The 26,032-nt window shown below is 36.2% G+C and overlaps 1 protein-coding gene across 10 annotated transcripts in view; it reads left to right on the top strand.

The window, feature by feature from the left end:
- EPS8 (epidermal growth factor receptor pathway substrate 8) overlaps positions 1-26,032 on the top strand; it is a 187,222-nt gene that overhangs the window by 123,993 nt on the left and 37,197 nt on the right. For all 10 annotated transcript variants that reach the window (XM_046011269.1, XM_046011277.1, XM_046011274.1 and 7 more), the window contains 9 exons: positions 9,506-9,573; positions 10,573-10,734; positions 12,871-13,020; positions 15,865-15,947; positions 16,500-16,636; positions 19,558-19,631; positions 21,720-21,846; positions 23,768-23,856; positions 24,446-24,520. In XM_046011269.1, the coding sequence (XP_045867225.1) occupies positions 9,506-9,573; positions 10,573-10,734; positions 12,871-13,020; positions 15,865-15,947; positions 16,500-16,636; positions 19,558-19,631; positions 21,720-21,846; positions 23,768-23,856; positions 24,446-24,520 (965 nt within the window). The remainder of the gene's footprint in view (positions 1-9,505; positions 9,574-10,572; positions 10,735-12,870; positions 13,021-15,864; positions 15,948-16,499; positions 16,637-19,557; positions 19,632-21,719; positions 21,847-23,767; positions 23,857-24,445; positions 24,521-26,032) is intronic.

Below are 26,032 nucleotides of genomic sequence, written 5' to 3'. Positions count from 1 at the left end.
GATTTTCCTAGCTAATTATTTGTGATATAATTGTTGATCTTCATGAATGATCCATTTCATTGTGGGCTGACAGTTCACAGGAATTCTTCCTTATAGCTCTTGAACTTTAATAGTGTAATAGTATCATTTCTTTCTGTACTGCAAAAGTAGCAGGATTTCTCCTTGATTCTTCTTTAATTTCCCTTGTTCTCTCTAGATTGTCTCATGTGTAAATAATGTATTTTTAAACTTTAGTATAAAATAGAAGTCATTACTAAAAAGAAGTTAAGGACTCCTGAAATATACCCTATATGTCTGGAAATGCATTTTCTTCATGGGGTCTGCATGGGCTTTGATTATTGTACAGAGATTAAGAATAGTATTATGGTTAAAAGACTCAGAACAGTATTGTGGTTAAGAACAAAGACTCTGGACACAGACTTCCTGGGTTCAAATTCAGTCCTATCATTTACTGGTTGAATGATCTTGGAGAAGATTCTTACACCTAATTTTGCTTGTCTCTATAATGGGGATATTTCATAGAGTTGATATAATAATTAAATGAGTTAGTACATGTAAAATGCGTCATGTAGTGGCTAGTAGTGCCTGATAATCAGGAAGTAGTGTATACATTTGTTGTTATTGTTGGGAGTATCCTTATTATATGTCATAAGAACTAGCACCCTTTTATAAATGTGGAATTCCCCCCCCCCCACACACACACACTTTTTTTTTTTCGTTATCTGGATCTACAGTGTCTTGGCTGTGGTAAGATGGAACAATTCTAGGGTTTTGTGACTCTTTCTGCCTGTGTAGTGAGTGACAAGGCTTTAGGACTCAAATCATACCTTTATAAAATGGATTTTATACCATACACGGATAGATTTTCATATGGCTTTGTCTGTCTGATTAGTGTTAGTTTCACTTTTTTCCAGTACTATATTAAGACATCCTTACTGTGTCCTAGTAGTTGTGAATTGTAGATCCAGAGAATATATCCAACAGATGCTTATTTTGTAGATTAATATGTGCACAGAATAGAGCTATAATATGTGGTTCTTGACTGTAACGGACTTGCAGTCTAGAGAACGACTTGAAGAAACTGAAAAAGAAGAAAGTTGTTTGGTTTGATTTGGTTTTAAAAAAACAAAATGATTAATTCCTTCAGTCTTTCATTTCTAGGCAGATATTTATTAAGTACTTCTGTGTGCCAGGCCAAAGTCTTCATAGCCTCTGTTTTCATGACGATCTAGTCATTCCAAAGATAAAGAAGACATGGTCCTTGCTTATGCACTGGTTTGGTGAAGTAGACTAGTAAATGCGTTGTTATAATAAAGAGCTACATAAGCTTGGATGGCAGTTCTGAGGTGCAGTGGGGACGGTCAGTTCTGTGTGGTGGGGCTGGGAGTCAGACAGGATTTCATAGAGGAGCTGAACATTGAGCTCAACTCTGTGGCAGGCATTTGGGAGGTTGGTGGGTGCTGTAAAGAGCAGTATGAACCCTTTATAAACTAGACTGTGAGCTCTGTGAAGTTGGGCCATGTCTGCCTTGATTACTTCAGGATCCCCCAAGCATAGCACAGCACAGTGGCTAACATATAACATACGCTCAGTAAATACTTGCAGAATGAATATATAATGAATGAACGAACTGCACAGTTTGGTCTTAACTCGAGGGTGCAAGGTGGTGCTTTGGGAAAAAGATTGGAAATCTAAACATGGACCACAGTGGGAAGAATCATACTAGGGAGTTTGGATATCGTTTGCAGGAAATGCCTAGCCATTGAAGTTTTTTAGTCAGGGGTATAAAAGGTCTGTTGTTTTGGGTCACTCACAGTAGTATTGAGTTGTGATGAGTTATGATGAGTATGAATGGAAATAAGGCAGTCAGACATCTAAGTAATAGCCCCAAGACTTTTGTTAAGATGAAAGAGTGTCGATCATCTCACAAATACCATAGATCCAAAAATCTGTTTTCAGAGAGCTAAGAAAAGGGGTAAGGGATAAAAAGTAGAAGTCATTTGCAAATATTAATGTTTACTTTGTGTTAAGGGCGTTTTCAGAAAATCATAGATCTGAGGATTGAAGATCATCAGCTTATAAGCAGGAAATTTCTGTTTTCCCCTTTTTACATATAGAACAAGCTGAGGTTCCTTTCTAAGGTGAGATGATTTGCCCGAGTCACATAACTTTACAAATCTTGATTATAAGAAAATGTGACAATTTTGTATAGTCACAAAAATGAATGGTGTATTGGTAAAACAGGATACAGAGAGGGAAAGAAAGGGGCAAATCCAAGAGACATTTATTAAGAAGAAAGAAGACTTAGCAAATGTATCTGGCTGAGAAGCAAGCAGGTCTTAAGTTCCTTGAAGATGTAATAATGTTTCATTTCTCTTTGTATCTAACATCCCCCTTCCCTCCCAAAAGGAACTCTCAGTCAATGCCCATGGAATGAATGGTGTGAAAGATAGGGAAGAAATACATCCAGATTTTGAAAGAACCTTTGTAGTAAGCAAGTTGTAGTTGAAGTTCCAACTGTAGTTAGTTAACATTGAGTGTTTAGCCTCCCAAGCTTGCTTCCTTGCTTGCTTTCTTTCTTTCTTTTTCTTTTTCTTTTTTTTTTTGCTAAGGAATTGGTAGAGATTTTTAGTGTAGTTTATCACAGTATATCCATTTTCTTTAAAATTTCTCCTTTCACAATGATTAAACCAGTTGAATAAATCTTTCGAGAATGAGTTTCTTTCCTGGATGGTACACGAACTTCTTTGGTATGTGAAGATACTATTTAGTGCACTGGAACATGAGTTTTATGGTAATGACCATTGTTTTTTATACACTGGCCACAGGTTCGATACTGACTGCCTCTAGAGTTTCACGCAGTTTGTCTTTTTCATGAGAATGCTTTTCAGGTCTGACACCATCATGTCCCCCCCACATTGCTCCAGTAACTCAGTAACTTCAGTCTCGGAGAGGCAACATGGGTTCTGGGAGCCAAGCAATTTCAGGTTGAATTACGGCCCTTCTATCAGAGGACTGCCATTTTGGGCAAATGATTTTACCTCTTGGCCCCAGTTTCCTCATCTACAAAATAGAAATGATAATAATATTGTGGTGAGTTTATATGAGAAAATAGAAGTAACGAGTCTGTCATGGCATTGAGGAAGAACATAGGAGAGTCACTTTTTGTCTTTGGTCCTCAGATTAATCAAGGCCCTCAAATTTAATATTTTGATGTTACCTCCAAATGATGTTATATATGTAATCTCAGTGATGCTTAGACAGGATCAAGGGTAGTCTTCATCATATTTTTAAGCTTATATTCCAGATATTACCAGAAATATTTTTTGTACTGTGAACTCTACAATTATGATGTTCTATTTGCTTCTTTTGGGTATTTGTTCATTTATTCAAGAAAAGGAGCTAAAATATACTGCAGTTTAATAACCCTGTTTTGTCATTTCTTCATTATGATACAAGAAATTTCAAAGCCAGGATGTGAGAGGCTCTACATCACCAAAGTGCTTGACAACATAAATAAATAGAGAATAAATATTAATTTCATTTTCCTCCACATACCTCATGACAGTAACATTTCATTTGGCTACTGTTATTGAGGAGTTGAAAATTTTGTATTTTTCTCCAGCGAGCCTGCTTGTCAAAGTCTTTAAGCACTTAAATTTAATATCATTTTTAAGGAAGTACTTGTAAAATATATTAAACCCTCCCTTCCACCAGGGTGTGTTGCCTGTAGTCTCCCGTCGATGACTCAGATGGTCATCAGTGCACATGAGCACGTGTGCTGTGATGTGCTCAGAGGCTGTATTCTCTACCTTTATACCAAATCATTCAAAATCTTTTCCCTTTTGAATATTTGTGGCTACTTTTTCCATGTGGCTACGTCCCAAGCCTGTTACTTTTGCCTGTTGTCAACGTGCCTCCTTCTAGCCTTGCTTCTGATATGTACAGGCTGAAAAACTAGAAGGAAAATCTTTAGTAGAATAAGCTGTAAGTGGGGAATCAAGAGTTCCATTAAAGTCTGCATATTAAAATGTGCAAGTTTCAATGTACAGACTTGTGACATCGGTCTGCCACTCAGAGGACTTATTTAAGTGTGGGCTCTGCTGTGTTCTGAATAGCTGAATTTCCTAGAAGAGTAACTTCTCTGTAAATTTGATATTGCTGAATTTGTAATACAACCATTCATAATAATCAGCTGTTTAAAGTCATCCTCTATCCAGAAAAACTCAGGTTTCACAGACTTACCAGTTAGCTGTATATATATATATATATTTTGTCATTACTGACATTTATAGTAACTATGAGATTTGTTTTGTTGTATTGGTTAAATGTGATAGACAAGTATTCTCTTCATTCCTTAAGTTTGAACTTTTTTTAAAAAAAGATTTTATTTATTTATTTGACAGACAGCGATCACAAGTAGGCAGAGAGGCAGGCAGAGAGAAAGGAAGGGAAGTAGGCTCCCTGGATCTTGACCTGAGCCGAAGGCAGAGGCTTTAACCCACTGAGCCACCCAGGTGCCCCAAGTTTGAACTTTTTTGTGAAGCCAGGAAGGAGGAAAATATATTTGTGTTTTTCCTGTTTTTCTTTTTTCTTCTCAAGGAGGGACTAGTATGAATTGAGTATAACTAATCTGTAAACCATACAATTCATTTCTATATAATTGACTTTACAATAAACTTTTCTTTATTTTTACACAGTGCTTGACTTATCTATAGGAATAGTCCTGAATATAGCACTTTTCTTAATAGATATGGACCCCACATTTTATTTACTTATTTTATTTATTTATTTGTTTATTTTTTTTGTACCTCTCTTACTTCTCTTCCTGTCCCTTTCTCCATCTTCTGAACTTGGTTGGGAATTAATCTCTTTGTGTATTGTCAGATTTGGAGCCCAAGCAATCTCTTACACATATAGGTGGCATTCAGGAATTAAAATCCATTTCTCTTTTCTCTATCTTCATTTACAGTGAGTATTTTACTGGAGAAAACATGTAAATCTTTTTTTTTTTAAGATTTTATTTATTTATTTGAGAGAGAGAGGGAGAGAGAGAGAGACCATGAGAGGAAAGAGGTCAGTGGGAGAAGCAGACTCCCTGCCAAGGAGGGGTCCTAATGTGGGACTCGATCCTGGGACTCCAGGATCATGACCTGAGCTGAAGGCAGTTGTTTAACCAACTGAGTTGTTTAACCAACTGAGCCATCCAGGCGCCCCAAATCTTTTTTAAGAACAATTTTTTTTTAATTCTTAAGAAATAAATGGCCGATGATTATACATTATCAGGCAGTTAGGCCATGTTAGAGTCACAGTTCAGCTTCATAGAATGTGCTGGTGTTTTGTGACTCAAGAAGACTGGCGGTGTTCATACCTTACCTGAAAATTTTAAAGCTTCTTTTCTCATGGGATAAGCTGTCTTAACAATTTGTTGAACAGGCAAGTAAAATTAAGTCTTAAATAATTTAGTTTTGTAAAAATGACCTTGTTTGTTTTTAGAAACAGTATCTTGGTTTTGATACTGATTTGTCAAACTGTGATTGTGGCGGCCTAGATAATGAGAGGCTGTTCTTACCTCTCAGTGCTCCCCTGATTCCCATTAAGCACCTCACCTCTGTGGAAATTACACACTAAAACAGTGGGAAAGGAATTCTCTTTTACTGTGCTTGAAAGTCTATAGTAATAGGAGCAGTAGCCCATTGTTTTATTTAGAGAGAGAAATAAATACGCAGCAGCTGCTTTTACGTTACTTTTTCTTTTTAATTGCAACATCCTTACTTTGAAGCTATGCTTTATTTTCAGAGAAAGAGAAAATAAAATTATCTGAATGTTAGCTCTTTTTTTTTTTTAATGATTTGTTCATTTATTTGAGAGAGAGACAGAGTGTGGGGGAGAGGGAGAAGGAGAATCCTTAAGCAGACTCCCCGCCGAGCACGGAGCCCAATATGGGGCTCTGTCTCAGGACCCTGAGGTCATGACCTGAGCTGAGCTGAAATCAAGAGTCACACGCTTACCCAACTGAGCCACCCAGGAACCCCAAAACATACATTTTTTTTAAATTAAGACTTGTAGTTTTAGCTTCATAGCAAAATTGCAGGGAAGCTAAAGGGATTTCCTGTGTACCACCTTGCACACATATAGCCTTCGCTATCAACAGCCCGCACCAGAGTGGTATGTTTGCTATTACGGTCGGTGAACCTACATCGATACATCACAGTCCCCAAAGTCTTCTGAAACCTGCATTTAATGCTCCCAATCTGGAAGTGAATTATCACATTCCGCAGCATCAATCCAATAATGCGAAAATAATCTGTAAAGGATTTTCATCGTTGGTTACTGAATTCACCTTATTCCATTTCTTTGGGTTTGTATATTCTGGTCTGTGGTATAAAAGCGAGTAGGAAAAATCAATTCAGATTGAGAGAGAAAAGAAGATAGAAAATGAGGCTTTTGTCTGAGCAGTTGAGCAGTCTATAACATGAGAAATCCAGAACTCTGCTGCCAGATTTCTTCAGTGATGAGTTAATACACAATTTGACCATGATTTATGCTCTTAATTTGGAAAGAAAGATTTTCGACTTCAAGGAGTAACATGTAGTAGATGAGTTGGCGTTTGTACAAATTTTGGACCAGTGGTTTTCAGTCCTGACTGCACGATAGAATTGGCGTTTATAAATTCCAGTGCCCAGACCTCATCCTGAACCAGTTACGGTAGAGTCCTTAGCAGGGGGGAGCCAGGCACTGTTTCTCCAAGTTCACTCTAGTGTGTGGCCCAGGCTGACAACCATTGTGGAAGTAGGGAACGTCATTAGAGGCTTTATCTTGAGTATCACTGAGACTTCATTTAGATTTCTCATGCTTTTTTAAGGCTTTTGGTGAGATTTTCAGCTTAAGAGCATAATTACTATTTACAACTGTGCTTGAGAGTACATATGATTCTCATAAAAAAGAAATGTACCATAATTACCTCTTAGGAACTTTCTTTCAAAATTTTCATATTAAAATGTTAATATTAACCTTTATTTATTCATTGGCTTAAATCACTAGGACTACTAGCTTATTTATAAATCCATTTTATGGCATTTATATACTGCTAGGATCTTTAAAAGGTAATTTCTTGTAACACATGCCTCTTATTTATTGGGCAACATTGGAGAGAAAGCAGGTTAACAGTTTCTAAAATGGATTCTGCATTTGGAATATTAGAAATAACACGTATCTTCTAGGCATTCAGTGATCAGTGAATGTCATGTTCTTTACAAAGACTATCAAATAGGCAGTGTTTTTCTCTTGTACTTGTAAAATACGTTTCTATGATATTAAGAAACTGTATTAGAAAATGTGGGAAAACACATTCTTACTACTTCATAATGAGAATATTTAATTACAAAACATACAGTTGAGCTTCAGTTGTGTTTACTGGTCACTTATCTGAAAGACTCCGTGAAGCATTTGAGTGTCCTGGGGTTTCCATATCACAACTGGCTACCGTGGCAACCACGGCCATTTCTCTTGCTGTGCCAGTCAGACCACAGGAAACAACCACCTCCATGTGCTGCGTCTGCCATTGAAAGCCGTGCTGGAAAGTGATAGACCTGTGATCCCGAAATAGTGATTATTTCTCAAGGTACTTTTGTCAGATATGTTCCTCAGTTTTATATTGTGTGTCAGTGGTTCTCCTGAGAACAGTTTTCCATTTGTTACTTTCTCACACAGATTAATGCTCAGCTAATAATCAGAAAAAGTCATGGTTGTTTATGGTTTTTTTCGGTATGTAGAATACAGTCATGTAAATGAAGCTTACATACGTTTTGTTATGTTGAAATAGAAAAATTTAAGGTGAAACCAGATCTTTCTTTTTGATCACATTATTTTGGTAGGAACAGATGGATCATACTTCTTCAGGTCATCATCCAAACAAAAGAAGAAAGGTAGAAGATACTGAATTTTGTAGTGTGTCTGTTTCAGTTACAAAACTTAATGCTGCAAAAGCAAAATAGAATATATAGGAATAATATCAGACTGATAGGAGGGATATGGATATTTTTCATCTAAGTTTTAAGGTAACTATAAAAGATGATTACTACTGTATATATTGTGAAACAATACTATATCGGAGTTTTCAAAAATTCTGTTAACATTCCGAATCTGTATATATACTTTATATATATATATATATTTTTTTTTTTAAAGATTTTATTCATTTATTTGACAGAGAGAGATGACAAGTAGGCAGAGCAGCAGGCAGAGAGAGAAGGGAAAGCAGGTCCCCTGCTGAGCAGAGAGCCCAATGTGGGGCTCAATCCCAGGACCCTGGGATCATGACCTGAGCTGAAGGCAGAGGCTTTAACCCACTGAGCCACCAAAGCACCCCATACTTTATATTTTTATACTTGCTTTGCTTTCATGCTCCGGAGAATTTTCAACTTCTGAAGTTGTAAGAAGATCTGAAAGTTTCTATATTAACTGAAAGAAACATGTTTATATTTGAAAGCAGTTAGATATTAGGAAAGCTGAGGAGCATGCACACAAGTGTGCATGTGTGTCTGTGTCTGTGTGGGTCTGAATGTTCGTGCTGTGGGAGTCTTGAGGTCTGATCTTATTTCACTGTTTCATTTTACAAGCGTGCGCAGGTCCAGAGCGAAGTGTCTTGCCGTAATTTAGCATCCTCCTTAGTGACAAGCCACAGAGTAATCTTCTGGATCTGACTCAGGGTTCTTTTTCATCATACCATTCTGTTTTAGAAAGAATAGGCAGCTCTGACTAGAGAACCACAAATACAAAATACTGCCTCCATGCATTTTATATTTTGGTTTTGCAGCATTTTACGAAAGAAAATAAAGGTTTATTTTTGCTTTTTCTTCAGTGTGGTGCAGTCACTTTCTACCTGACTCTCTTATTTTCTAAAAGCCAAATCTACAATTCTGAGTATCACGTTTGTTTATTCTGTAGCTGTGTGGAAACTGTTAACATTTAATGGTAATCAGTATGATTAAATCATGTTTTGAATCTCCTCTGACACTCTCTATAGCTTGGATGTTGTGAAAGGAGATGTTCCTTGTAGTGGCCATTATCTGGATAACGTTGTCTAACTCCTAGAATACAGTATCTATGACAGTATTGGGCAATTCCATTTTGTTCTCTGCACACTAAGAGAAAAGAGTTATAAGCCAGTTTTTATCTTTTTTACCAAAGAGTAGGTATCTGATGAATAAAACCCATACACTAAATAACTCTTCTTCTGACAACATTGATAATCTAGATTTACTTTTGGGATTCTGAAAATTTGTATTGGGTCAAATTGTTCTTGCATATCATTTAAGCTTTCTGTAGGCTTTTTCATTTAATGTGAATAATGAGTGTTTTCAGATATGCCACACAATGGTGACTTGTCAGATACTGTATTTATATGTGAGATAGACTCGTTTTAGAGATGGCCACAAGACACTAATACATGAACTTCAGCCTGTTAGTGGCTAAATAATGACTTCTTCAACCTCTCTTTCAGAACAAAGGAAGAATTATGCTCGGGACAGTGTCAGCAGTGTGTCCGATATATCCCAATATCGTGTCGAAGTAAGATGTTTTGATGTTTGCTAAAATTTAAAATGAACCCTGAGGGACATAAAAATTAGGTAGTAAAATCAGAATTATGTTTTATTTTATTCCTGTGATGTGCTATGAGTTGTGTTGACCTTTTTCTTTCCGATTTTTGTAAAACTGAGATGTAAAATAACGAAGTATCTTGTTTGTCTGGGGTCCATTTTCATAGAGAATAAATTAACCACTCATTGATCATCGGCAGCCTTATTTTTGTTAAAAACAGGACAGGTGCTTCTGTTTTATATTTTAGAATCTTTTTTTGAAATAACACCTTTGATTTCACCGAGTGGTTTAGTTTTAGTTTTAGTTTTACCTAAAGTCATGATTAGACCTATTTAAACAACGGTTTTCTTGTTTGATTTTTCCTGTGTAGTTATCTTTTAAGATGTATTTGCTCTTGATTGGAATCTACGTAGGTGACTTTTGCTTCCGATAGAACATATTTAAGTAGGAAGTAATTTTTAAATTGCTCTTATTTTCTGTTTTCTACCCATAGCAAGCATGCTTCATGAAATGTGAGGTTTTGTTTCAGTACCGTGGCGAGTTTGACAGTTACTACAGTGGTAGCTGACTACCTGTTCCTGTCTACCCGTGTCTGTTTCTAGCCACAGTGCAAAGGGCCTGTTGTGGCTCAGCACCTAAGTAACCAGCATGGAATGAGGTGGGAGGGATCAGTCTTAAGAGAATGCTTTTTAAGCTGTTCAGAATTTATGTTCTGTTTATGTAGCTCAGCATGGCTCAGTATTAAACAGATTTAGCTATTTTATGACTCAAGGTACCCTCTCCTTAATTCACCAAAAACCTGCTTAACTTTCTTAATAAGAGAGCTACGAAGTTGGAGGAGACCTTGTGTCGGCTTCTCCCTGCTCCGCTCGCTGACTTTGGTTAGGTCACTGTGGCTTTCTTTCGGAAAACGTGCGCTAAGAGAATATGTGTGTTATAAATACTTTTCTCCTTCTTGTCAATCGTAAGCACTTGACTACCTTTGTTCTGGATCGGAAAGATGCTATGATAACTGTTGATGATGGAATAAGGAAGCTGAAATTGCTCGATGCCAAGGGCAAAGTGTGGACCCAGGATATGATTCTTCAAGTGGACGACAGAGCTGTGAGCCTGATTGATTTAGAATCAAAGGTAAGTCTGTCAAATTTAGATGATTTCACTTCCAGGAAAGTTCCACAGGTATTTACGTTGGCACGCAGGTCATATTGTTTAAAAGGGGATGAAAGTTTGACAAAATAAAATATTTGTCAGTGAATTTAAAGAAGAAATATACTACTGCATAGACATTATGCCCACAAAAATCAGTTCCTAAAACTAGAGATAGAAGGATACGTGTTTTTTTTTTTTTTTAAACCACTAATGATGAGATGGAGGAAGTGAGAAAAAAAAAATTCCTAACACTGAAACAAGGCCCCAGTGGAGCCTTATTCGTTATGACATATATTAATTATATACTAGGCAAACCGTATCCCAGTCGCTGAGTAACCTGGGATGAAGGGGTTGTGTGTGTGTGTGTATTAACTTTTCATCAGCCCTAAAGCAGGCACCTTTATTTTATACAACCACTGGTAGGTACTATGCTGGAGCTCTCAATACTGGACTTTTCTGAGCCCCATCATCTGATAAGCATTTGAGTTGCTAAGATAAAGAAAACAACCGTCCTTATCATCTTAGACTATTGTAAAATCTGCCCTTCGTTTTCTCGATTCCATCGTACACAGTGAGAGAACAGCAACTGAGTGCTTCTCTCATCCTCATCATTTTAAGTTATTATATGTAAAGGAAGGATAGTACTTAATTTACTTTTTCAAAGAAAGAAAATCTGTTATTTCTGGTCCTCTGATAAATTACATTTTATTTTGATGGAACTCAAATTTGCCTTTGCTGGACCTCAGGGAATCAAAAGTTAAAATAAATTCATGGTGTGCTATATGTGTGTATATGCTATCTGTAATCAAAGTTGCTGCTTTTTTCCTTTTATTTGTTCTTTATTTAACTATTTTCATTTATTGCAGATATTGTATTTTTTTTTAAAGATTTTATTTATTTATTTGACAGACAGAGATCACAAGTAGGCAGAGAGGCAGGCAGAGAGAGAGGAGGAAGCAGGGTCCCTGCCGAGCAGAGAGCCTGATGCGGGGCTCGATCCCAGGACCCTGGAATCATGACCCGAGTCGAAGGCAGAGGCTTTAACCCACTGAGCCACCCAGGCGCCCTGCAGATATTGTATTTTCTTTACTTAAAAAAATCAGTTTCTCTCATTAATTCATTATGATCCACTCACTATTTGTATAAAGGCATTAGTTTCACAATAAGCATTTGAAATATATCTCATTAAGTATAGAATTCAGAAAGCTCATTAAGTGTCTGTCAGTATTTTATTTAGGTGGCTGTTTATAGGTTAGAGAATATCCACTTTTATACTAACAAACATGTTAATTACTTCGAAGAATGTATTTTTTAATGAGAACCTTCTGGCCCAGCTGTTTAACATTTTTGGCTAGAATGAATGAATATATATAATGAATTTTTTTATCTGAGAGAGTCATTGAAATAAAAAAAAATGTGGGGCACCTGGGTGGCTTAGTCCTTAAGCGTCTGCCTTCAGCTCAGGTCATGATCCTGGGGTCCTGGGATCAAGTCCCACATGAGGCTCCCTGCTCAGTGGGGAGCCTGCTTCTCCCTCTCCTTCTGCCTGCCACTCTTCCTACTTGCGCTCTTACTCTCTGTCAAATAAATAAATAAAATCTTTTTAAAAAGTATAAATGATGTATTATTTTTAGCCTAACATTTGTGATTACTGAAGGTAGAAATTAAAAGAGTATGACTGTTCAATGTTCAAGTAAAAGGAAATTCTGACACTTTATAGCCAGAGGGGGAAAAATGCCATTTAAAATGGTGAATCATTTTGGAAAGAGGCCTCACTTTACTTCTTTTTCTCTTAAAAACATTATCTCTACTCCACAACCTGAGGAAGTCAGTAATGCTAAATTCAGTATTTCTTCTGTTTATTAAGAACATAACTTCATTCCTCTGCTAAATATTTCCTTTTTATTGCTCTTTCTCCCACTCACCTTCTAGCCCCACCTTGTTTCTCTGTTGCCACCTTATATCTACTTCTCCACATCTGCAGGGTTTACTAGTATCACCGTCAGTGTGGGCTTCAGACTTCAGAAATTATTTGTACAGTGTCTAGAGCTCTTTGTTCAGTAGATTTTAGATATACAATAAAAATTATGACAAGTTATATTTTTACTTTGTTTACAGAATGAACTAGAGAATTTTCCTTTAAGCACAATCCAGCACTGCCAAGCTGTGATGCATTCCTGTAACTATGATTCAGTTCTTGCCCTGGTGTGCAAAGAGCCAACTCAGAACAAGCCAGATCTTCATCTTTTCCAGTGTGATGAGATTAAGGTAAAAGAATGGCAAACTTTTTTCCCCTTTCAGTTAGATGTTCTGACAGCTTATTGGATTATCCACTTCAGTCACATGACCAGTGGATTTCTAGATTCTTAGGATTTTGTAAGGAAAACAAATACCTTAATATCTTTCTTGGAGTTCTAGTAAATAAAGAGGAAATAGAGTGGTATTTTTAAAAAGAAAGACGCATTCTATTAATTAAAAAAAAACAGGCGTAGGTAATATATTAAATTCTTCATTGAGTTACTTGGACTTATGTAATTAAAAATTGATTCTTCTAAAATCATGCTTTATGGACAATAAGTAATCATGCCATCCTGTTTTATTCTGCACTAATCACATAACATGGATTATTGCAATGAAACCCTTAGACATTTTCCATGATACAGATTTAAATCTCACCATTTAATTACGTGACTTGAATAATTGCTCAGGATAGGTAATCCCTAAGTAATAATGTGAAAGTAGTTAAGCACAGTTACCAGTAAAAACACGCTATATCCTGAAGACTGGTATTCAGAGTACACCGTAATTTTCAAGTGCTTATCACTTGTGGTGCTTTGTTGGATATTAGAAATTATCATCAACCTTGAATATTTTTAGGTGATGAGTTGATTTCTCCAAAAGGGAAATCATTTTGGGTTGGTTGGTGCTTTGCCAAACCAGTGACTTATCACTGTGACTATATTATAAAACATACAGGTAGCTTTTATTTTATAAAGAAAGGCTGGGAGATTAGCATGAAGTGTCATTTGATCTTTTCTGTATTTCTTTGACATTAAAATATGATAGATTAATTAAGATTGACTGTCAAGAGTCTATTTCATAATTTTCTTTTTCTTGCTTTATGTATAGATGACTTTCTAAAAATTTTACTTGAAAATAACTATGGTATTTACATAGTTTACATAGTGATGTTCATCAGAATTTTATGTAGTACATTTTGAAAGTCAGGAAAGGTATTAAGAATTTTGTAAAGGGGGCGCCTGGGTGGCTCAGTGGATTAAGCCGCTGCCTTCGGCTCAGGTCATGATCTCAGGGTCCTGGGATCGAGCCCCGCATCGGGCTCTCTGCTCCGCGCGGAGCCTGCTTCCTCCTCTCTCTCTGCCTGCCTCTCTGCCTAGTTGTGATCTCTCTCTGTCAAATAAATAAATAAAATCTTTAAAAAAAAAAAAAAAAAAAAAAAAAAAAAAAGAATTTTGTAAAGTTAGATTTGTTAAGTATTAAATAAGTATTAATGTGAATTTTTTTTCTGAAAATATATTGAAGTTTAATTAAAATATTTTTAAAACAGAGGACTAAATTAAAAGACATTTTAAATCTGGTGTTGCTTCAGTGCTCTAAAACTTACCATGAAACTAAGAGTTACTGTGCTGAGTAAAGTTTCTGGATTTCAATGTTGAGAATAAAGGGCTTGTTTTATCTGATCGGGGATGGTGGTATTGATGGGTCCGAAACAGATTTACTGAATTACTGTTTTGTCTAAAAACTCAAATAACACTGTGCAGCTCTGTGTTTTTGCTCATGAGTGCTATGTTTCACATGAGACCTTTTTTTTTTTTTTTTACCCTTGACACATTGAAAATATAAACACAATGAAATATGATGTAGTTTCTTTTATATGGGTCACATCGCAACATCACTTTTGAGTTTTGAAGTTTCTTTATTATGGGGTTTTATACAACGCTCCTGCCCACCTCTGTAGTAAAATTTTCCTTAGAAATATGAGCCCAGCAAGTTCAGCATTCCTAAGCATCTTCAGTTTCATTTAATACCGCACATAACAGAGTCTTTGACATGAAGTTCATGATGTCTTCCTGAAACTAAGACAGTTTTACAGAAGTAACTCTGAACTAGGGTGCATTAGCCCTCACATTTAATTAGGAATGTGACCTTGGCCAAGCCATTATATGAGTATTCTTTAGTTTCATTAATTATAAAGCAAAGAGGACAGATTAGAAAATCTTGACGTTTCCTTTCAGCTCTAAAATGTTATGATTATCTGTGCTTATGGTAAAAGAATATACAGTGTACATATTTGAGAAAAACATACATAATGACAGAGAACAGGCAGGAGCAAAAATAGAAAGTAAGTACATCCCAGCAGGAATTTAATATGCAATAATAATCACTGGCTATAAACTTCATACCAAACAAAATAAACTTAAGAAGCTGCTAACTTTGCATTGTTTCCCAAGAAGACCAAATCAAATATTCTTGTTGGAAAAGTATTAGAGAAGTTAATTGTTTGGAGGACGTTAGCTTTTACCTGAAATGACAAAATAAAGTCGATATCAAAGACCTAGGGTTGGGGTTCATCCCATGATTATATGTATTTGTCCCAAACTGGGAGTGTCTGCTGGGACTGAGTGATTTGTTCCAGTAGGTTAATGGGTGCCCCCTCCTGGAGCCTGAGGATGAGAAAGGGGAAGGAGCTCTGCTCTACAGATGTGCACTTCTAACCCCTCCATTTCTTTTTAGGCAGACATTTTCTCACAGTTACATTTTCCACATATACTTACATTTCCAGCATATGCAAATCCTTTTCTCTTTGGCTGTATGCAGAGATACCTTTTGTCTAAACTAATGGGATCTGGATTAAATAATCTTTGAGAATTTCTTCAGTTTTTGAAATTTGTCATTATAAAAGTCACCACCAAAAAACTGCCAAGAGTCATGTTTGGAAAGCACATTTTCAAAAAAGAACACTTTTCTTTTGCATCAAGACACTTACTGATTCAGACAGGGAACATAATCCCTTTTGTTGTTGCTGTTTGAACCTATACATCAAGACAAGAAAAATCTGTGACCTCCCAGGTAACTTGTCTTCCATTGCAGGCAAACCTCATTAGTGAAGACATTGAGAGTGCAATCAGTGACAGTAAAGGAGGGAAACAGAAGAGGCGGCCAGAAGCCCTGAGGTAAAAACATTAAGAGAAATTAAGGGGTAGAATTGTTTTAAGGTTTTTTTATTTGTGTTTTTCGGGTTTGTTTTTCTTGTTGCTGTAAGGACTTAGAAAAATTATCTTTAGTGAAGATCTGTTTTACAGAATACAGCCTGTGATTTCAGCTCATTCGCTCTTCCAAGTTTGTCCAGTACACGTGTGCACCTTTCTCTGTGTGTTTTCTGGTCTTTCTCTGAGAAGCCTTTGCTTATATGTGTAGTCAGAGTCAGGACAGATGAGTGGCAGTTTAAGGGAAGGTAGCCTGGGGGAGTACAAATAGGTATGAGGAGAACTCTCCCAGTCACGGGAGACCCAGAAAAAAATTAAACCTGATGTTCAGTTGAATTAAAAATTTTCTGTGTTTTTGTATTTCATATACATTTATAAATATACATAATATGAAATGGTTAGGAAATCCTTTTTGTCCTCCCCCTTGACATTGTTCTTAAGGTTGAAGAACTAATACCATAAACTGAGAATTGATAGACATGGAGATGGTAAAAATTCTATTTTTTTCATCTTTTTTAGGATGATTTCCAAAGCAGACCCTGGTATACCACCTCCACCAAGAGCTCCTGCCCCGGTGCCCCCTGGGACTGTTACCCAGGTGGATGTTCGAAGTCGTGTGGCAGCCTGGTCTGCATGGGCCGCTGACCAAGGGGACTGTGAGTATCTCTAGGGACTGCTACTTATTTAACATTAACTTTGGGTTGTGACATAATTCTTGCTCTCAAACTCGGATACTGATTTCTGAGCTGAAGCTTGAGGTTAGCTTTTTTTTTTTTAATAAAAAAATACCACACTTAGATGAAGGAAATTTAAGTGTTGGACACTGTAAGACTATTGTATATGAGAGTTCAGATCAGTCATTTAAATAAATATGGCATTTTTTTTATAATGCGATCAAAGATAGGAAGTTTGACTCAGCTAATAAAAAGATGGTAATACATTATATACCAAAGAAGAGACTACCAGATTTTTTTTTCGCAAAGACTGTCCTTCAAAATTCTTTCCATTGTTATTATCTTACCACTCTCCTGTTTGGAAAATTGTTGTGCTTACATGATAAAGGCTATCAGGGCAGTATTAGGACAAGAGTAAAAGCACCTTCTTCTTGCTAAACTTGTCAAAGGGGCCCTCTTTGTGCATCATTTTACTTTGACATTTTTTTTCAAAGACAAATAATCCTAGCATAGAACTTAGCATAACTTTTTACATGTAAGAATGTTGGTTTTATTAATTTTTTTTTTTACCAAATCTGATTTTTTTATGACTGAAAATGCCTTCATATATGTTTGGTCCAGTCTCTTCATTTTGAGTAAATAAACTGTGATCTAGTGAGTTTGAATTTGATGAAGACTAGAGCATCACTCTTTTGCCCTATTGTTCACTGGACTTAAATCACTTATCCTTTATCTAATAAGGCATTATTCATGCAGATAACTAACAATGTAGTTAAAAAATCGAACTTGGTGGCCATCAGTGAGTGACTCTGGACATTAAGTCTGCTGAGTCCAAGGCTGGACCCTGGAGTAAGACCAGGATCTGCTGTGTAATAACCTTGGACAGTATTTCTGTGTGTTTCAACCTCACTTATAATGATTCATGGCTTGCTGTGAATCTGAAAACAAATAATGTCTACAACAGTCTCTACTGCAGTGTAATACACACAACGTGTGTTTCGTCTCATTTTTGCCAAATCAAGTTTTTTATTTCTGAATTGCTTTCCATTTTACTTAGATTTTTTTGTATCCTTGAAGTTATTTTTAGAGATTTACACTTAAGTCCAGCTACCAATCAGATGAAAGAAAGAAATCTCTGAAACATCTCTTTATCAAAAATGAAGTAGCAGAATACTTAACTTAATAACAATTTATTTTTAGAAATCATACAAATTTCTGTTGATCCATTTGTTTTCTGTGAAATTTTGTGTTTAAGAAAATTGATTGCAGTTTATAGTGTTTCCTACTTTTTGTGTTCATATGGTACTTTTGTAGAAGAGATGTGGGTTTGGGGAGGGATCAAAATAGTCTTCCTTGAAGCTGAGGAAATACTTTAAGAGGAGTTTATAAATATTCTGAATAAATTTGTGAAAACATCTGTAAAACCTAATTTACAAGAAAGAGAAAATTTTGTTTCTGGACTGTAATTAGATTTTGTCTAAAAAATGCTGTGCAACCTTACCTGCTTAAATGAGAGTAAGAATTTTCAGAAATTCTTATTTTCTACTAGGCCAAATATAACGTAACACTTATCATGTGAGGCTCTGTCTGGATCCAAGCCAGTTTTTGGTTGGAAATCCCCCCAAAAGGAGTATCTTTTTGGTCCCCCTGAAGACTCCGGCTAACTCAGACTAAACATTTCCTTTGAATCCTTGACATACCCTTACCCTGACTTCCAACAGTGAACTCTGTAGAGTAGTGGCAGTGGGTTCCTAGTGGTGCCACAGACTGTGAGAAGGTCTTCGAGATACTGCATCTTCCATTACCTCACCCTCCAAATGATATTTTGGGGCTAATCTGGAATTCTTACTAGCTGTATTTCAAGTTCAACATGTTGCTTTCTGTAGTATACTATACCCAAGGAAGCCGCTAACTCCATGTAAAGCAGCATTTAACTGGCAAGATTTCATAAATATAAATTCTAATTATCTTAAAGTACTTAAGAACCACTAATTAAGTTTCATAAGACTCCATGATTTCTTCTTTTGGGGGCCTGTATTCCATTTGTAGGGAAAGGCATAGAAGAGGTAGAGCAATACAGAATTCTCACTATTTTTTTTGTAGTTTTCTGTATTGAACATCATGAGTCATGATGATGTAGTATGAGTTTTTCCATTATTGATCTTACATTTTTCCTGTTTCATCTGTACAATTTTTCTTTTATTTAATCTACTGTGAAATATTTGTAGAAGTATCTGTTTAATGGTAGTATTAACCAGAAGGGAGTTCATTATAATAACTTTATGATTAACATCATGCTTTAGCTGAGCTAACTTAACATCTTGAATGCTCTTAAGATATGTGTTACTTAATTTGCAAATCCTGTAGGTATTTATACTTAGAAAGTGTAAATCAGTGAGCCCAAAACTGTGGGTTTTAAGCTTAATGACAACTAGAATTTTTAAAAAGTACTTTAATGTCAGAACCCCCAAAGCTTTGTTGTAATCACAATGGTGGAATGTATAAAATTGGGAGGTTGCATTAGAAGTTAGTTGACCACTTTTCGGGGAGCAGGTGCTTAAATGTGAGTTTATATTTCTTTCTTGTGTGGGAATTATAGGGTGAGAAATTAGGGTTTGTTCTACAGGCAGCTGTCATTGAGAAGAGGGAGAATAGGGAGGGAAGTTACAGGGTAAATAGACATCATAAAGGTTGAAGGCAAGCATATCAGCCTGGCCAAGCGCTTCTTAGTGAGGGCAAGGATGCATGTCATTCATAGATGATGAGCAGTTTTGATTTTGTGTCCAGTGAAGGTGTTCCCTTTTGCAAATGGCACTCTTTTCTAGCTACTTTTCATGTTTCATTACCTGGATTGATCTTGCTTAGGTAACAGGTTGAAAGACTTGTGATTCTTCTTTCTTCAGTTGAGAAACCAAGGCAGTATCACGAGCAGGAGGAACCACCTGAGATGATGGCGGCCCGAATTGACAGAGACGTGGTAGGTCCAACATTCCTCTTTAGGCCGTTGCCTTTTTTTTTGAAGAGGAAAAAAATACCAGCAGAGAAAACAAAGTTGATTTAAATAAAGATGTTTTGTGGATACTGTATTTTCTCTTTCCATTGGTGGTTATGCCCTTTGAACTGTTTTTTTCTTAATGATTTTTGCCTTTAGGCCAATATTTAGTAGGATAGGGCTCTGGTAGAAGAACTAGCATATTAATTAGTTTACAAAGGAATTTAAGCTAAATTATTAGATTTGGGGAATTTTAACTTTTTTCGTAGTTTGTAATTCATAATTGAAATGTCTGCTAAATATCTCTTCATGACATTTATTAAAAAATGTTTATAATGCCTGAAACATAAAAGTTAAGTGGAATTTTTAAAAAGTAGATATGCAGATTTTAACTCTTTATAAAAGATAAAGCTGTATTTATTTTTATTAGCAATAAAATAGTAATTTACTTAACAGAATGACAGTACCCTGTGATGTAATAATAAAATATGATCTCAGTATAATTCCCATTTATGTTATACACATTCCTAGCTTGTTTGGAAACAAATACAGGAATTTGAAGTTTGGGATTTAATTTTTATATTACGCCGTTATTTATTATACTTAAAAGTTTATTTAATCCCAGTCTCTAGTCTTTTAAATTAGAAGAATGTCAGGTTTCATACATACTTGAGAAAGTCACCTAAATATGTCACCTGAGTCACCTAAGAAAGTCACCTATAGTATGTGAGATAATCAAAACTGATCCAAGATTCAAATCAAAACCACATTGAGATACCACCTTACACCAGTCAGAATGGCCAAAATTAACAAGTAGTAAACAACATGTGTTGATAGGATATGGAGAAAGGGGAACCTTCTTACACTGTTGCATGTTGCATGTAGTACATGTAGTGCATGTTGGTGTAGCCAGTTCGGAAAGCAGTGTGGATTCCTTAAGAAATTAAAAATAGAGCTTCCCTATGACCCTGCAATTGCACTACTGGGTGTTTACCCCAAAGATACAGATGTAGTGAAAAGAAGGACCATCTGTACCCCAGTGTTCATAACAGCAATGGCCACAGTTGCCAAACTGTGGAAAGAACCAAGATGCCCTTCAACAGACGAATGGATAAAGATGTGGTCCATATACACTATGGAGTATTATGCCTCCATCAGAAAGGATGAATACCCAACTTTTGTAGCAACACGGACGGGACTGGAGGAGATTATGCTGAGTGAAATAAGTGAACACAAGGAATAACACGGAGGACATGGGAAGATGGAGAGGAGAAGGGAGTTGGAAGAAATTGGAGGGGGAGACAAACCATGAGAGACTATGGACTCTGGAACTAACTGAGGGTTTTGGAGGGGAGGGGAGTGGGAGGTTGGGTGAGCCTAGTGGTGGGTATTATGGAGGGCACGTATTGCATGGAGCACTGGGTGTGGTGCATAAACACTGAATTCTGGAACACTGAAAAGAAATTTAAAAAATAAATAAAAATTAAAAATAAAACCATTTAAGGAGAACAAAAACTGATCCAATAATCCCTGAAAACAATTCACCATGAATTCTATTTTACCACACGGAAACTCTTATTAATAATGATTCTAGATTATCTGTGTGTTTATTTGGTTATCACAACATTCTATAAACCTTTAATTCCATGAAATAATATTGTTGGCACATTTATTAGAAAAACAAAATTTCTCATTGCTCTTTTAACAAGGTGTTTCTTCAGATTTTTCCCCCTAAGTTTATGTGGGAGAACACCATGAGAGAATTAAAGTAGTTGAAAATAATAATCTGAATAGATATTGTGAATGCTTTCTTTATGGTATTGAAAATAGAACAAAATTAAGCTAAAAAAATGTCAGACTTTAGCTGCACATATAGGTATATTTAGTTCATTTCTTTTTCTTAGAATTAGTGATAAACTTGAGATTTGCATGTGGGAGGTATTTCTTTCTTTCTTTCTTTCTTTTTTTTTTTTTTTAAAGCTTTCTGATTTTCCTTTACTGACTAACAGTATACAGTCAAGGCAAAAATGGTTTTATTTTGGCTATATTTTATTCTATGATTTCTAATTCCAGCAAATATTAAACCATATTTTGGATGACATTGAATTTTTTATCACAAAACTCCAAAAAGCAGCTGAAGCATTTTCTGAGCTTTCTAAAAGAAAGAAAAGTAAGAAAGGTAAAAAGAAAGGACCAGGAGGTGAGTTGGATTTTCTTGATCTTCTAAAAACCATTCAGAAGTCCAGTGTTAGGCAGAATTTCTGCCCTTGGGAACTGCTTAGCAAAACTCCATTGAGAGTGGACCAAAAAATACCTTTTCTAGTGTTGGGATTGCTCCTGAGATTTAGGCAGAGACTAAGCAGAGTCCAGGGAATGGTCGGCTTTGGTTCCAAGTTGGCTACAGTAAGAAAAGACTCTAGGATACTTAACCTAAATCACAGAGACTCTGAGATTGAGCCAGTGACTCTCTCGTTAATGTCTGTTAAAATCATAGCTCTGTTCCTACCATATTTTGATTTATTTTATTATAGAGAACCTCATTATTTTGTTAAAAGGATTGATTTTTCTCATTAAAATAGTTAACAAATATCAAAAGATTTGAATTTTTTAATCACATAACTCCCAAACAATATATCAGGTCATGTGCAAGCAGTTTTGGGGTATGCTATAGGTAGCTATTTAAAAGGCCTCAAAATGTATAAACTTATAATTGTGGAGCAAATAAATTACATCAAAGAATAGTAAGTAGATATCCCTTTCATGACACATGACCTCCCAGTCTTTCTCTAGCTCATGTCTACATCCTCAGCATGTGACCTGTAAACTTTTCTTCCAGATGTGTATATCTGGATATACCTCACCTCCCTATAGTCTGAAATTAAGTATTATTGCTTCCTTATGTCTCAAATACTTATTCCTGCTGTATTCTGTGTACTATCTGTGTACTATATTCAGTGTACTATCCTCTTGGTCATCCAGATTCAAGACCACAGATTCTTGCATGATTTCATTCTCCAGTGTACAGCCAAAATTGATTTTAGTTTTTCAGTGTGGTTTTTTTTTTTTTAAGATTTTTTTTTTTTTACTTGACAGAGATCACAAGTAGGAGAAAGGCAGGGAGAGAGAGAGAGGGGGAAGCAGGCTCCCCGTGGAGCAGAGAGCCCGATGTGGGGCTCGATCCCAGGACCCTGGGATCATGACCTGAGCCGAAGACAGAGGCTTTAACGCACTGAGCCAGCCACCCAGGCGCCCGTTCAGTGTGTTTTATATCCAGTTGTTTCCCTTTTCATTTTCATAGCTAACGTCTGCTTCAAGCTGTCATCATTTTTTTACCAGCTCTCTGAGAGTCTTCAAGCCTCCAGTCTTTTATTCTGGGAGGACAGTTGTCTTCAGGCTCTAATGTAGTCACTTCATTCTTCTGAACAGCATGTTAATTCCATGTTCTATTGATTTAAGTCTACTCCAACCCCCTGATTGTCATGGTCACCCCACAATCCAACCTTGGTCTACTTTCCCGTTCTCAGGTTTCTGTGCTTTGGTTTTTTGTTTCACATACATGCAGTTTTCTTTCCCCATGTTTTTTTTTTTAACTGATGCTGTTATATCCAACTATGACATTTTCTTACCAAATTGCCATGCAACATACCTTTCAGATACCCTTTTAAAAGCTACTTACCCCTTGAAACATCTTTTAGGTATCCATTTTTTCATCTACCAGCCTGGTGCATCTCTTTCTACAGCACTTCCTTGGTATATCTTTTTACGTACCAATTCCTGTCTTCTAAAGTTTTTAAGGCCCTTCAGAGCGGGGTTTATAACTCACACATTTTTATAGTCTTTGTGATGATAAGCATAGACATTGGGACATAAAAAGGATACAGCATACATCTATGGAAATGGTGAAGAATTAGTAGTGCCTAAGGGGAGAAGGTTCCTTTTGAAATGTTGGATTGTCTTAGTTTGTTACAGTGAGTCAACAAGATGCAGTAGAGTAGCTAAGAAGCGCGGTATCTAGAATCATCAAATTTTACAGACACAAATGTGGCTTTTTACTTTTTCATTTAATAGATTTTCTGACAACTTTGCTTTCATCTGTCCCGCTTCCCGTTTATTTCTTTTAGAGGGTGTTTTAACGCTGCGAGCAAAACCTCCCCCTCCTGATGAGTTCGTTGACTGTTTACAAAAGTTTAAACATGGATTCAACCTTCTGGTAAGTGAAATTTGTTTGTATATAATTAAAAGAAACAAATGAAAGAGATCGAATTCTAGCCAGGCTTTTCCTGATTAAATGAAGAGATAAAGTTGTTGTAGATTTTTGCGGTATATGTGTCTCAATTTGCTTTTAATTAGGACAACAGATAATACAACCTGTGTATCCAAGTGAATTATCAAAAAAGAACAACTCCTGGGGTGCCTGGGTGGCTCAGTGGGTTAAGCCTCTGCCTTGGGCTCAGGTCATGATCTCAGGGTCCTGGGAACGAGCCTTGCATCGGGCTCTCTGCTCTGCGGGGAGCCTGCTCCTCCCTCTCTCTCTGCCTGCCTCTCTGCCTACTTGTGATCTTTGTCTGTCAAATAAATAAATAAAATCTTTAAAAAATTTTTTTTTAAAAAAGAACAACTCCTAACTTTTTTTGAAACTAAATTCTTTTAATCTGATTTACCTAGGCTGATTTGTATCTCACAAGTGAAACTAGTAGTAAAGAACTCTTGCTTTGAGTCTATGTTGGACCTTTATGAGCATCTGTTTTTTGCTTGATGACATCATAGTAATCTGTTCATCTGTTTTCTTAATGCTACAGTCCAAACTGAAGTCTCACATCCAGAATCCGAGTGCTGCAGATTTGGTTCATTTTTTATTTACTCCATTAAATATGGTAAGATTGTTATTTTAAGAAATTGTCACTCTTAGTATGATTTTCAACCCCAAGTGTCTGTCTGACGTATCTCGACGGTTTTCCTTCATTACCTTGCATGGTTATGATTTCCCTTGGCATCTATGTAAGCATCGAGAATATCCAGTTTGAGAGTTTGAAAGAACCTTAGAAATCATCCTGTTCAAGTGCCTTACTTTATAGCTGAGGAAACCGATAGCTGTGACAGAGCAAGGAAGATGAAAAGAAACATTTATCAGATGCTTGTGTTTCAAAATATACTAGGATATAATACAAATGGCTATAATAATATAGAAGTTTTTCTCTTTCTCCCCAAATAGGCTAGGCATGAGGGGGTACTGGTACTGTATGGAGGGCTTTGATCATTTATTTATTCATTCAGAAATATTCATTTAGAGACTATTATTATGTGCTTAGCATTATTAGTAGCTTATCAGGAATAAAACAGACATAAGTTTTTACCCTCTGGGAACCTCTTATAGTATGGCGGGGCAATCAGTAACCTGAATATATGCATAAATAGTACCTTTTGCTAAAAAGAAGTGTTATTTGACAAAATACAGCAGGGACACAGAATAGGGAAGATTTCCGGTGTCTGCTCATGCAAGCATACACACACGTGTGTGAGGTGGAGTATTAGCCTTTTTGAATAGGGTTAGTTAAGGTGAGAAGGTGTCATTTCAGCAAATGAAGTGAGGAATGAGTCATGCAGATTTCTGAAAGAAGAGAATTCCAGACAGAGAACAACTATTGTGAGTGCTCTGGGATGGTAATTGCAAATCGTGTTCTTGGAATAAATAAGTATTGTGACTTGAATAGAATGAGGGAGATCTTAATTAGGAGATGAAGTCAGCAAAGCAACAGGAGATCATATTTTGTTGGTCTTTATAAGTGATAATGAAATCTTTTAAACTTTTGGAATATTTTCAGCAGGAAAGGATTGCTCTGGCTAGAATACTTAGAAATTTGGGGGGAAAAGGGACTAGGGTGGTTACTAAAATAATCCAGATCGGGGATGATGGTGTTTGGACATGGTGGCATTAGAAATTGTACAAAGAAGTCAGATTTTGATTATAAAACATAGAGCAACATTTGCTGGTCGATTAGATGTGCTATGCAAGAGCCAAGGGTATCTCCAAAGGTTTTGGCCTAAGAGTGGAGCGACGGACTAATTACTAATTGAGATGGGGGAAGACAATAGATAAAACAGATTTTTTTGGAGGAAGATAAGGAATTCAGTTTAAGACATGTCAAAACTTTGTTACATCTAGATGGAAAAGTTTGATTTGGTAGTTGAATAGATTAATTTGGAGTTAGTGAAGAAATCAAAGCTAGAGATACATATTTGAGGATCATCTGTATATAGAAAGCATTTAAAGCCATGAAATTATCACCAAAGTAGTAATTATAATTAAGAAGAGGAACAAGGACTGGTTGAGCCCTGGGCAATTTCAGTGTTAGGAGAACAGAAAGAACCAACAAAGAAAATTGAGA

Source organism: Meles meles, chromosome 7, assembly GCF_922984935.1.
Source record: "Meles meles chromosome 7, mMelMel3.1 paternal haplotype, whole genome shotgun sequence".
Lineage (NCBI taxonomy): Eukaryota > Metazoa > Chordata > Mammalia > Carnivora > Mustelidae > Meles > Meles meles.
Note: the sequence above shows the minus strand (reverse complement) of the source record. Positions and strands in the feature narration are given on the sequence as shown.